We start from the raw sequence: 12743 nt of genomic DNA, 5'->3' as shown, positions 1-12743 counted from the left end.
TTCCTTGTCCAATAAGTGAACCACGAGTAATCTTTGAATGGCTATGGGGATCCATGGAGTGTTGTTTGTTGTTGTGGAGGCCTATGGCTCTCTACACATGTGACACACCCTACATGTGCCAATATAGCCCTCTGGGGTCAAGACCCCGTATAGGGAGACCAAACCCAAATGGAAACCACTTGCAATTTTGCATAAGATCCAATGCGTCCCCATGCCTTCCAACACACCAAGTCATTAAAGAAATCAAGTAAAAGAGTTTATAAACCATGGATAACAAGTGAGCACTTCATAATGGCATGCCCTTCCATAGTGGGCTTTGGCATGTGCTAATGTCTCCCAGCTCCAAATAGGGTTAACCAGGCATCCTATTAGGTGGTTTCTACCTCTAAAGGGGGTGGTATGTCCATGGTACATCCTTCAAATGGTGGTGGCATGTGGCATAATGATGGAATGGAGTAGGGAATGAAAGGGGGCAACCTGGATCACATGCCATGGTACAAGGGTAGCTAATAAAAGGGAAGCCCACACTTGGGTAAATAATGTGTAGGAGGGAGCAATCGTGGTGCATGAGTTACCCTGGCCTTGATTTTTCCACCCTTCTTCATATGCCTTTTTCCTTTTTATGATTTTCTTTGGTTAACTGCTCGGGGCTCTAGGTAATGAGAGCATGATGCGTAAAGTATAGTAGTGGATACCTCCTTCTAAGGTGGGGCAGTTCATCGCCCCTCGGGGGTTGGGACAATCATGGGTTCCTGAATGATAAAGGAGGCTCATCAAGGACCATGTAGGAACTAGGGTGATGACCATGAAATGGGGTGGAGCTCATGTCATGGTTTTTTCCCACGTGCTAAATGCTTTTGTCCCGGCCATCTTTTGCATTTTGTGGTACAATTTCCTGTTAAATGTGGTCAATTATGCTTTTTTCTATTTCTTTTCGCTGCATCAACCTCCGGGCATCATCCCAAGCCCAGCCCAAGATGTGGGGCAAGGGAGAGGGTGGCTGACCCTATGTGGACCCAGTGGAGGAATGTGGACCCAGGTGGGAGGAGAGATGATTAGGGTTTTAATGAGTGGCAGCGGAGTAATATATGTGAATCGAGGAGCGAGACCATGCAACCAAAATTAGGGTTTCCCATGTACTACCATCCCTAAAACCAATAGGTCAATAAAAGAGATCCCACAGGACTACGGTGCAAGGTTAATATCCTAAAAGGGACCTAGGAGACAAGAGCATAGACCTAGACCACTCTTTTCGCCGAATTCCCCCATTAATCCATGCCCAAAGTTTCCATGATAAATAAAATAGAATACTCAATTACCAAATAACAAGGCATACCACTAGGTTTGGGAGGCCCACCTGCAAGCATACAATCATGACAGATGGGTGAAGGACCACATGGTTGGCTCAGGTTGGGGAGAAATGGCACATCGAGCTAGTTGGTGGTTGTGAGGAGCTGCTAGCTACTGGATGATCATGCAGAAAAATTTTCTCCTAGGGATATCACCCACAAAATGGTGGGTAACAGGCTTGATAGCGAAAAGGGAGAACCTCCAAAAGTTTGTAGCGAACCACTTTAACGGAAACAAAGTTGACGAATTTTGACGGCCAAAGACTTGGATCGAAGAACACGGCTTTGCGCAGCGATTGAGTGATCAGAGGATCGAATAGCTCTGACACCAAATGGTACGAACAAAGTTCGTACTTCAAGTTAAACACCCCAAAAGACTTGGAATATGTAGATCTCCATTAAGGATACAAGAATATATATTAAAATGTATGAATGAGAATGATGTTACAAATGAGAGTGAGGCCTTGCTTATATACCCTAGGCATGTGTATATTTATGAACGGTCATGTCCTTAGGGACATACCTCTTCATTAACTAATTGATCATTATTTATTATGTGTTATTACTATTTATATTTCCATTATTTATATCTATATTTTATTCATAACAATGTTATCGAGATGTTCACAACATTACAAGAGAACATATGGATAGTCATTACAAATGCCTCATAGCTAAGAGGGAGCATTAAATTTTATAGCTATGACGGTCTTCATAATTGATATTTTAGCCTTTGAAATATATGTAATAATCTAAGTCACAGGATTCGTCCTAAACCCCCTACGAATCCCGAATCCAGCGAATCTGACACGATTCGGTCCGGATTCGTGTCCAAATCATATGACACGTCGTGTCCTTTTCGGACACGTCGAATCTAAGGTTGTGTCACGATTTTCAAAAGCGTGTCGCGATTTTGGGAAACGTGTCCTGTTCATGGTAATATTAAATTCTTAAAGTAAAAGTGACATTCTCTTTAATCTTCATTTTCATCCTTTTACTTAAATTTTTAACATTACCATGAAATGACTCAGGATGTTTGAGAGTGGTTCCGGCCTCATTGGATTTCATATGGAGAAAGTAGAATTTTAGATTTCATTCAAAATCTAGCATACTTATCAGTTTTTCAGGATTTTAGGATTGGGGGATTGCAATGTTTCCATTGAATTTTGTCATGTATTAGGGTATGGAACTCGTATTTAATCAAGAGCACCAATCCCTCTATGTACCTTGATGTTAGTGACATTGGTTGTCGAACTCCTGTATCATGACCCTCCTAAAAATGTACACATCACTCAAACAAAATCTTGACTTGACATGTTATGCTTGTTCTATCTTATGTTAATGCTTAAAGGGTGATATTAATGACAAAGATCCCTATACAGATACAGAGGTAATGACAAAGATACCTCTGGATATTAATGCTTAGAGGGTGATATTAATGACAAAGATCTTGATTTTCCAACAAGACTAAAAAATTAGACATTTCTCGTGGTGGCAAGAGGGCCAAGCATAAGAAATACATAATAGATTGACATGTATTTGAATTTTGTATGTAGTATGTACTATGCATGCTAATAGCTATAGATGAAGATCTATGTTTGAAATCAATAAATTTGTATCATTAATTAAAATTTGTGTAAGAAATATGATAATATCTAATTTTTAATATATATATATATATACTTTTAATAAAATAATATATAACGTGTCCTAATGTGTCTTATTCCGGGGGGTCAGCGTGTCTGAATCCGACACCATGAATCTCGAAACCTATGTGTCCCGAATCCCCGTGTCAGGTGACTTAGGTAATAATTAATATAAGACAAGTTCTTCATGTTAGTTTCAAAAGAGAAAATTTTGAATTTTTGGCTCCAAACTTGTCAAGTCGGCCCTCCCTCAAGTCAAGTCAGCCCTAGTTGAAGTGGCACCCATTTAGGCTAGGAAGAAGACTATATATAAGTCACTCGACCTCCTCCTTCTAGCACATTCGATCTCACCAATGTTGCACGACTCTTATAAGACCCATAAGTACCCGCAAGTCTTGACGGGTTATATAGCGAGACAGGTCACTCGCATAGGACCTGCGGTCTCTACCCGTACTCATCCAAAGCCTCATAGAACCCGTATACTCATATTGAACCCGTGAAGAATTGTATGTGACCTGCATAAGACCCATGGACCCACTAAAATTCGTATTTTTTATTTTTATTGGAGATTGTGTTTTTTTTAAGTTTTTTTTTGTATTTTGCCGAGTCTGATACGAGTCTTATACAGGTCGTTCCCGAGTCTTATATGGGTCATCGAGTCAACAGCAAGACAAGTCGTGCAACATTGGACCTCACACACAATAAGATATTTTTTGGGCATACAAGCGATGGAGAAGAACGTTAAGAAGGACGAAGAAGGACACAATCATCTCAAGAATCTCTATCTCGTTGACTTCATACATGTGATTTCTCTCACTCTCTACAGCTTCATACATGCCGTTTATGGGAGGCAGTTTCTGGGCAACAGAGCCAAAATTCTGTGCAGCAGTTTCTGGGCACCAGGGCCAAAATTCTAGACAACAGGGCCAAGTTTCTAGGCAGTTTCTTGGACGTCGAATTTCGGCCTAGGCAGATCAGGTAGAGCCGAGTTTGTTGGGCTGATTGGAGAATTGACAAGAGGGGAGTTTGACCAGGTTTGACCATTGTATTGTTGGTCAGTTTGAACATCATATTTTCCTAAAAGAATTAATTGTATATCTTGTTAAACTAAAGAATTTCTCTAAGGAAAAGGTTGTTAGGTTTTTCCTCCAAGTGGGTTTTCCTAGGGTAAATCTTGTGTTGTCTTTGTGCATTGTGATCTCCATTGTCCTACTGCTTTTATGGTTGAATTTCTGAAGTGTAATTACTTAACGGTAAATAAAAAGTCCTAAAAGAATATCTAGATCATTAGAAGCAATTGTCAGTTTTCAGAAATATTTGCTTGTATCTATTGCACATGAAAAAATCAACACTCTTCCTTCCATCTTACCAAAGCCAGCATTTGCTTTCATTGTGAATACTAATAGGTGAATAGATAAATTACAACAAAAGCAAGGCCATTCAGTACTTATGCTCATAAGTCCCAAGTTTATAATTCATTTTTGCACTCTTTAATTCCTAAATGTAGATCTAATTAATGATGGTTATTTCTTACTGGTATTGAAAATTTAGGATCAACTTTTATTTTATAAACTCTATCTAATAATTTTGTAAATTGTCTAGAATTGTATTTCACCTTCTGCTTTTGCAAGAGTAGCAATAGGAGATGCTTTGGCACTCCCACTGTTGTACTTACACTGGATGTGCATTTGAGTCCAAATGATTTACTATTGTGGACCATCGGCAGACATTAATAGAAAATTATCTATCTTATTATCCTTGTCAACCCTGTCAGATAACTTAGACAAAACCTGTTCCTTATAATTTCCCAATTTCAGAGCATTTTGAAACTTCAGTTATTCCTTGTTTCAGGTATTGCAACAAAAAGCAACCTAGATATAACCACTAAAAAATTAAACAAAGACAAACAAGCCAATGTGGTGTAGTAAATCACACATTCATTTTAATGTCAACAATAGGAATCTGACTTTTACCTCTCTTAGAACAAAGACATGGTTCAGAATACATATTGGTTCCATTTCATTCAACACTGAGCAGAGACTTGTCAACCTTTGCACTGCAGCCTCCAACCTGAAATTTCATTGATAAACCATTTAGAATCTATATAGAATTAATACAAAACACTCACATAAACTAATAACAGACATCAATCCATACATTTTAATGGTATCTCTATTTGCAGGTTCACTCTCATTTCCTGGCAAAGGCAAATCTGAACTGTTCTTCATTGACTTGGTAGAAGGCATGGCAACTTTGGCTGCATGATTCATGCGAATAGCTGCTTGCTCTGGTAGGAGCTATCAGAGACATGATGAGAAAGATATTAAACTTTTGTTCAAAAATCATAAACTAACAACTCTCTTTTTCAAGAAACGATTTCTAATTCTCGTTGAATCAAATATTTTAAACAAACCTTGGATTCTAGGGAACCAAAACCACTTTCAGAATCCAGAATATTGATAAGCCCTTCCAATCCTCCCATGATGGATTCTATAAGCGACTCTACATATGACACTGCATCCCGACCTATTTTTAAAAACTGCATTTAAGAAATAAAAGAGAACATTAGAAAATGCATACAATTCTTGAAGCTAAAAAGAAGCATAATTGGAACCCTCCTGAAACATACACATCGCATAACACAGCTATGGTGTTCTTGTTTTAGATGCCAACCTTCACTAATTACTGACTGACATCCTTACCAAAAGGCCATGTTAATATCTCCCTTTCATTCTAAGTTTAACTCAAATTCATAACTTGCATTAACAAATGTAATGCACTAAGCTATTCCCCATCAAATGTTTATAAAATAATAAAGGTACTTTGGTTGGGATAATTTATCACTATTCTGCAATGCCCATTTCCTGATTGATTTCAAGATTAGTATCATGTGTTGGAAGGCGGCTTATGTCAGGAGGGGATTAAGAAGGCAGAATATAGGAGACAATAGAGTGTATCAATTGAAGCTAAAAAGAAGCATAATTGGAACCCTCCTGAAACATACACATCGCATAACACAGCTATGGTGTTCTTGTTTTAGATGCCAACCTTCACTAATTACTGACTGACATCCTTACCAAAAGGCCATGTTAATATCTCCCTTTCATTCTAAGTTTAACTCAAATTCATAACTTGCATTAACAAATGTAATGCACTAAGCTATTCCCCATCAAATGTTTATAAAATAATAAAGGTACTTTGGTTGGGATAATTTATCACTATTCTGCAATGCCCATTTCCTGATTGATTTCAAGATTAGTATCATGTGTTGGAAGGCGGCTTATGTCAGGAGGGGATTAAGAAGGCAGAATATAGGAGACAATAGAGTGTATCAATATATTAGACTGCTGCTTGTTACAAGAAAGGCTAACGTAATAAGCAAGAAGATAAAACAATGTCTGTGCTTATCTGATTAAGGCCCTACGTTTGCCTGAAATTTGTTTTTCCCATATACACAATCTCTAATTCTTGTATTGCTTGCACAGGGCTGGAGCTTGAGGTATGAAAAATATGATCCTGATCAATCCATCTAATGAAAAGATGCCCCTAGATTTCAGGTGAACCCACCATCTGGCTTTTAGTCTTTGCTTATCCATTCAGAAACTGTTGCAAAATTGTCTTATTGAAAAGTTATAACTGTATCTGTTGACACCCAGATAAAGCCAAGCGACCTTACCAGAACGACAATTGACCCAAGACCTGATTAGACCTTGTAGGGCTGATACATAACCATATGATGCCATAAACCATTCATTTTTTAGGAAAAATGTCTGCATAAAATTCCTCCATCTCTTCACATAACTTGACAAGCATGCAATTAAAACTCAAGATAAGATTCTGCACAATATTTTTTGTTTCATTCATCTTTCTAAAACCACTTATGGCAGGCTTTATGCTGGTCTCTCACTGCTATACAGATATCTATTCTGCATTGTATTGTCTAAGTTAATAGCATCTAGCTGTTAAATGAAATGAGTTAGAGATTGGAGCAGAGATGAAACTGGGTTTGGACTGACAATATGGAGGATAGATTGTTATTTAAGATTAAGTCGTATATAACCATATGTGCATGACAGAAGTTCTATGCTATCAACAACATGTTGATAATATGTCATCAGTTATAAATAATAAAGTTAAGATTATTCACATCTATATGCATAACTTAACAAGCTTTGTAGCTCTTAAATGAAATGAGTTAGAACTTGGAGCAGAGATGAAACTGGGTTTGGACTGACAATATGGAGGATAGTTTGGTATTTAAAATTAAGAACGTGATATAACCATATGTGCATGACAGAAGCTCTATGCTGTCAACATCATGTTCATAATATGTCATCAGTTATCAATAATTAAGTTATGATTATTCATATCAATATGTATAATTTAACGAGCTTTGTAATGGCAGATATTCAGAATGCAAATTACAATCAATAGTTCTTCTTCCCCCCCAGCTCCAGTATAGCAGGGTATTTTTACACAGAATGCTTTAGTCTTAATTTAATCAAGGGATTGAGAGGCAGCCAAAAGAATCTTCAGATTCTTAGGGTGTTCCTTCTTTGTTATATAAAAATTAGTTAGTTGTAATCATTAGCAGCACCCAAGGGTGTATTTAAGCCAGGGCCTCTCACTCTTTAATTCATCATTCAGTTATTAATAAAATATATATATAAATATGGATTTCTATTTAAGCTGAGTTTTCATGCTCCATTTGGTATCAGAGCAGTCGATCCTTGGCTGTCATCTGCTGCAAGAAATCGTGTCCAGACCTCGTCCTCTGCCATCTTTAGATTATGATGTCGTTCTTTCACACTGTCGGAATCCTTGTCTTCGTGCGTCAGCCTAATTCCTTTCCATCCATTGTCTGTACACCTCACGCTATCCATTCCCACTGTGAAATCGCTACCTTCCCCACCATATAACCAACTCTGTTCTCTGCCCTATCCGATCAACGTCGTTGTTGGCCCGCTGTGTCCACATCGTCGTTAGCTCGTTGTATCAACACCATTTTATCTATTGTCAACACCACACCCTTCGTTTCCCTCGACCATAATTTTTTCCATAGTCTTTCCCCTCGTGCCTTTTAAGTTTATCATAAAAGGTTATAGCTATATAGTTATACTATATAGTATAAAAACCTTATAATTAAAAATAATTAATTAAAATATATATATTTACTTAGTTATAAAATAGAAAAAATAAAGAAAAAAAATTATATATATATATAGAGATATAAACAAATTAGGTCAATTTCAAAAAAAAAAAATTACACTAAGTATACTCCACCTCATACTCGCCCAATGGCTTCATCAATGTTGATGACCGATTTCAATAAAGGACTAATAGACCTTGAGTCAGCTCGAGGAGAACAAGAATGAATTCAAAAAGGATCAGGCAGACCTTTTAGTTAAGGTGGATCAAGCAATGGTGGTGTTGGGTTGTATTTGTACCATCCTGAAGATTACACTCAATCAAATACTCCAAAATAATGAGGCTATGCAACATCTCAATTCTCCAGATTCGTCAAAATCATCAGACGCACATGAGAAACCCGAGTCCCCAAAGACATCTTCCACACCTAATCAAGGAAATAGTAACACGAATTTTGATAATAGGCAACTTTGGAATCCATACACCAATATGTCGTTTTCAAATCAATACCCCTTCTTCGTTCTGCCAATAGTGACATATCAACGAAGAGCAAAAATCGAGCTATCCAAATATGATGCTAAAGGAAAATGCAGCGTTGTTTGACTCAATAAAGCAGAAGAATATTTTGAGATTTACGATATTGACAATAATGACAAAACGATCAGGCATGTTTCCATGAAAATGGAAGGCGAAGCATATAATTGGTATATGTGGTGGAAGAAGATGACACTTGCTATTAGTTGGAGGATATTTAAGGATGTGTTCTTTAAAAGGTTCCAAGGTGTCAAGGAAGAAGAGTTCTTCTCAACACTCACCAAATTGCGACAAAAAGGAGATGTGGATTGTGAAAATTCCTAATCCTCAAGGAACCCCTACTGCAGCAAATCTAAATCTACTTCACCTACTTGATTTTAATATGCATAATCAAGTTATTCTCTGGAGTCTGAATACTGAAGCAAAGTACTTCTACGGCCTACACTACTTTAATATTTGATTACATGAAACAAAAAACTGAGCAAAGAACAAGATACATAGGACACAGTTATTTTTGGACAAAATAGTCCCCGGAAAAACCTAATGCAGGAAAACCGGTGCAATAGCTCTGAGGGTTTTCTATTATTAAGCAGTAATTTTGAATACAAATGTTGGTTGCCCTTCCGGCAAACCAGTGACAGAGAAATACAATGGCGGAAAAACTAAGTGAGTTTTACCTCACTTCACCCAACAAATTCTGGTTGATCCTGCAGCAAAACTGGCTAACCCCGGCCACTTCTGCGGTAGCCCTACAAAAGCCCTACGTCAGCCTTACAAGCTCTGCGTCAACTCTGTGTTGTCTCTTTTGCCTTCTGCGTCAACCTTCTTGGCTGTTCTGACAGTTCTGGCTTTTTGCGTGGAGGGCACCTTCTGCGTATGTGCTGGCCCTTCTGGCTCCACATCAAGCCTGCGTGGGTCCAGCGCCAGTCCTCATAGTTGTTGCACTGCCTCCAGTAGCTTCTCTCCACCTCTCTGTCAATGCTCTCGAACTATCCCTGCCCCTCTGCTGCAACTGAACACCTAGTTCGAATTTCTCAACTTCCTAGCCCCAAAAATCAAACTCCAAGTTAATCTATTTTCTCCATGTGTGTTTCTAAATGAACCCCAAGCCTCCTTATACTTTTCTCGTTGAGACTTCCACGGTCGAGATTAAGTCTCTAATCAACAGCAAAGATTAAAACATGACTTGATCTGCATTTTAGATCATTCTCACACATATTTTGATTAATACCCATTAATATTTCAATTTTCCTAAGTTTAGACATCGGAACCCCATTAAAAATATTAATTATTTTAATAAAATACAATCCGGGTGGAATTTCACCAAACGGTTTCTGGGTTCTTTAGAACTCATGTGCCTTAGCCTCTCCACCAATTTTAATGGCTAGAGCACATTCGATGCTACCAAAAACTAAAACTCCCTCTTAGCGAGGAATGTGCTCTAGCAACAATGTCCAACTGCATGTTGCTCTGTCTCTAAAGCACCTCCTTTCTGCAGTGTTGCTCCCACCAACACTGTGTTGTTGCTACAACTGTACTGCTACCCATGACACTGCCACTACTACTACCGCATCTATACTAAAACTCCCTCTCAAATGATGCATCTACTATGCTGCCAGCATTGCCACTGCTAACACTGCATTCATACTGCAACTCATATGTTGAGAGAAGCAGCTGAAAAACATCCAAAATTAACTAAACTTAACTGTGTTCAGCATATTACCATGAATGTTGGAATCTGACTGCTCTAGTCTTTGACCCTCTGAATCTTCTACGCTGCTGCTGACTCCTGCACTGTTGCTAACCTTGCTCTGCGTTGATCAGTCTCTAGTCTCAAGCTACTGCATTTGTCCTCCAAATAATCCACTGCATCATTTGACACTAAGTCCATCTCGCTACTGCTGAATCTCGGGCTCTTGTAGTAAGGAACTGATCCAAGAGGTGGACTCCTCAAGGATCCTACCCATATGTAGTCTTCCCTACTATAGCTCAATATCGCCCCATTTCCCTCCTGGAGATGCATGGGCACTCATGGAAAACTCATCTTCGTCAATCTTTGATGGAGCAGCCTTAGGATCATCGTTCTCATCCTTATCCTTGCTTCAAAGGGCACTGGGATGCAAAGTGGCCCATCTCGCCACATCTGAAACACATCTAAAACATTTCACCTTCGAAATGTCCTTCTTTCGCTTCTACTTCTATTGTCCCTTTGATGCTAGAGCTACGTTCTCCTCCTCCTCCTTGGTCTTCGTGCCACTCCCACTGCTTCCATTGAGGTTGACCTTTACAAGGTCCCTCCTTAATTCCTCCTGTTGAAGAGTTGCGCACATCTCCTCCCATGAAGGTAGTCTTTTCCTACCCAATATACTTTGGACGAAGACTTGCCATTCATCCGAGACTCCATTCAAGGTCATCCTTACCATCGCAGTAGACTGAGGAGTAGACCCCACTACAGCAAGCTAGTCTCTAGTGTCCTGAAGACGTTGAAGATAGGAGTTAACCCCTTCTCCCTTCTACATCAATGTCTGCTGCAACTTTTGTTCTAGGTACATCTTCCGTTGTTCGGAAGAGCCTTCATACAGTGAAGACAAAGCTTCCCACATCTCTCGGGTTGTATCTTTTCCTTACAAGTGTGAGACCACATGATCTCGAACTCCATCAAGTATGAACCTCTTCGCTTTCCCCTGCTTGGCCTTGTACTTCCTCTTCTGATCATTGTCAACAAGAACAGCCACAACACTCTTGACATAGGCTTCGAGATCGTATTCCTCTAGAATAGCTAAGATTCTGGTCTTCCATATGACATAGTTGGAAGCCCCTTCCAACTTGTCCTGATCTCTAAGACCATGTGATGCCATCTCACCCAAACTGTCGAACTGACGCCTCTAGTCCCTGCTCAGCACTGCTGCCTAGCAAGTGAGAAATTCGAACTTTTGGTGAGAAGTTCTCTGAGGAGACAATTCCCTTTCTATGTGACTTCGCTCTTTTTCCGATGGATTTCTGCGTCGGCAGAAACTACAGCTTTCAAGCACTGTGTTGATGCTCTATGTCACTCCCGCTACCTCTGCAAACTCACGAACTGGAAATCGTACCTCTTTGTCGACTCTCTCGGAGAGAGATTTCCTCGGAATCTCTACTTCCTAGCAAGGAATGCACAATCCCTTCAATGGGATTCGAATTACTGCCAAGTGCAGCTTTTGGCCGCTCTGTTCAGTGTTGGAGTTACTCTTCCTGTTTCAAAATCAATGCTTCGATACCATGTGAAAATTCCTAATCGTCAAGGAACCCCTACTGCGGCAAATCTCAATCTACTTCACCTACTTGATTTTAATATGCATAGTCAAGTTATTCTCTGAATACTGAAGCAAATTACTTCTGCAGCCTACACTACTTTAATATTTGATTACATGAAACAAAAAACTGAGCAAAGAACAAGATACATAGGACACAATTATTTTTGGACAAAATAGTCCCCGGGAAAACCCACTGCGGGAAAACCGGTGCAGCAGCTTTGAGGGTTTTCTATTATTGAGCAGTAATTTTGAATACAAATGTTGGTAACTTGGTTTCCCTTCCGGCAAACCAGTGACGGAGAAATACAGTGGCGGAAAAATTGAGTGGGTTTTACCTCACTTCCCCCGGCAGATTTTGATTGATCGGCAGCAAAACTGGCTAACCCCCTCTACTTCTGCGCTAGCCCTGCGTAGGCCCTGTGTAGGCCCTGTGTTGTCTCTTTTGCCTTCTGCGTCAACCTTTCGGGTTGTTCTAACAGTTCCGGCTTTCTACGTGGAGGGCAGCTTCTGCTTCTGCACTAGCCCTTTTGGCTCTGCGTCAGGCCTACATGGGCCCAGATTGGCCCAGCGCCAGTCCTCTTAGTTGTTGCACTGCCTCCAGTAGAGTCTCTCTGCCTCTCTGTCAGTACTCCCGAACTATCTCTGCCCCTCTGCTGTAACTGATCACCTAATTCGAATTTCTCAGCTTCCTAGCCCCAGAAATCGAACTCCAGATCAATTTGTTCTCTCCGTGTGTGTTTTTAAATGAACCACAAGCCTCCTTCTTATACTCT

General features: G+C 39.6%; 1 protein-coding gene across 2 annotated transcripts in view; it reads right to left on the bottom strand.

Moving 5' to 3' along the window:
• GRL (transcription activator) overlaps positions 1-12743 on the bottom strand; it is a 380056-nt gene that overhangs the window by 26751 nt on the left and 340562 nt on the right. For both annotated transcript variants that reach the window (XM_089373054.1, XM_089373053.1), the window contains 3 exons: positions 5409-5534; positions 5153-5292; positions 4969-5065 (listed from right to left, as the gene is read on the bottom strand). In XM_089373054.1, coding sequence (XP_089229180.1) covers positions 4969-5065; positions 5153-5292; positions 5409-5534 — 363 coding nt within the window. The remainder of the gene's footprint in view (positions 1-4968; positions 5066-5152; positions 5293-5408; positions 5535-12743) is intronic.

Source organism: Pinus tabuliformis, chromosome 8, assembly GCF_031772625.1.
Source record: "Pinus tabuliformis cultivar Carrire ecotype Pingquan chromosome 8, CPIR1, whole genome shotgun sequence".
Taxonomy (NCBI): Eukaryota; Viridiplantae; Streptophyta; class Pinopsida; order Pinales; family Pinaceae; genus Pinus; species Pinus tabuliformis.
This window is presented reverse-complemented; position numbering and strand designations above follow the sequence as displayed.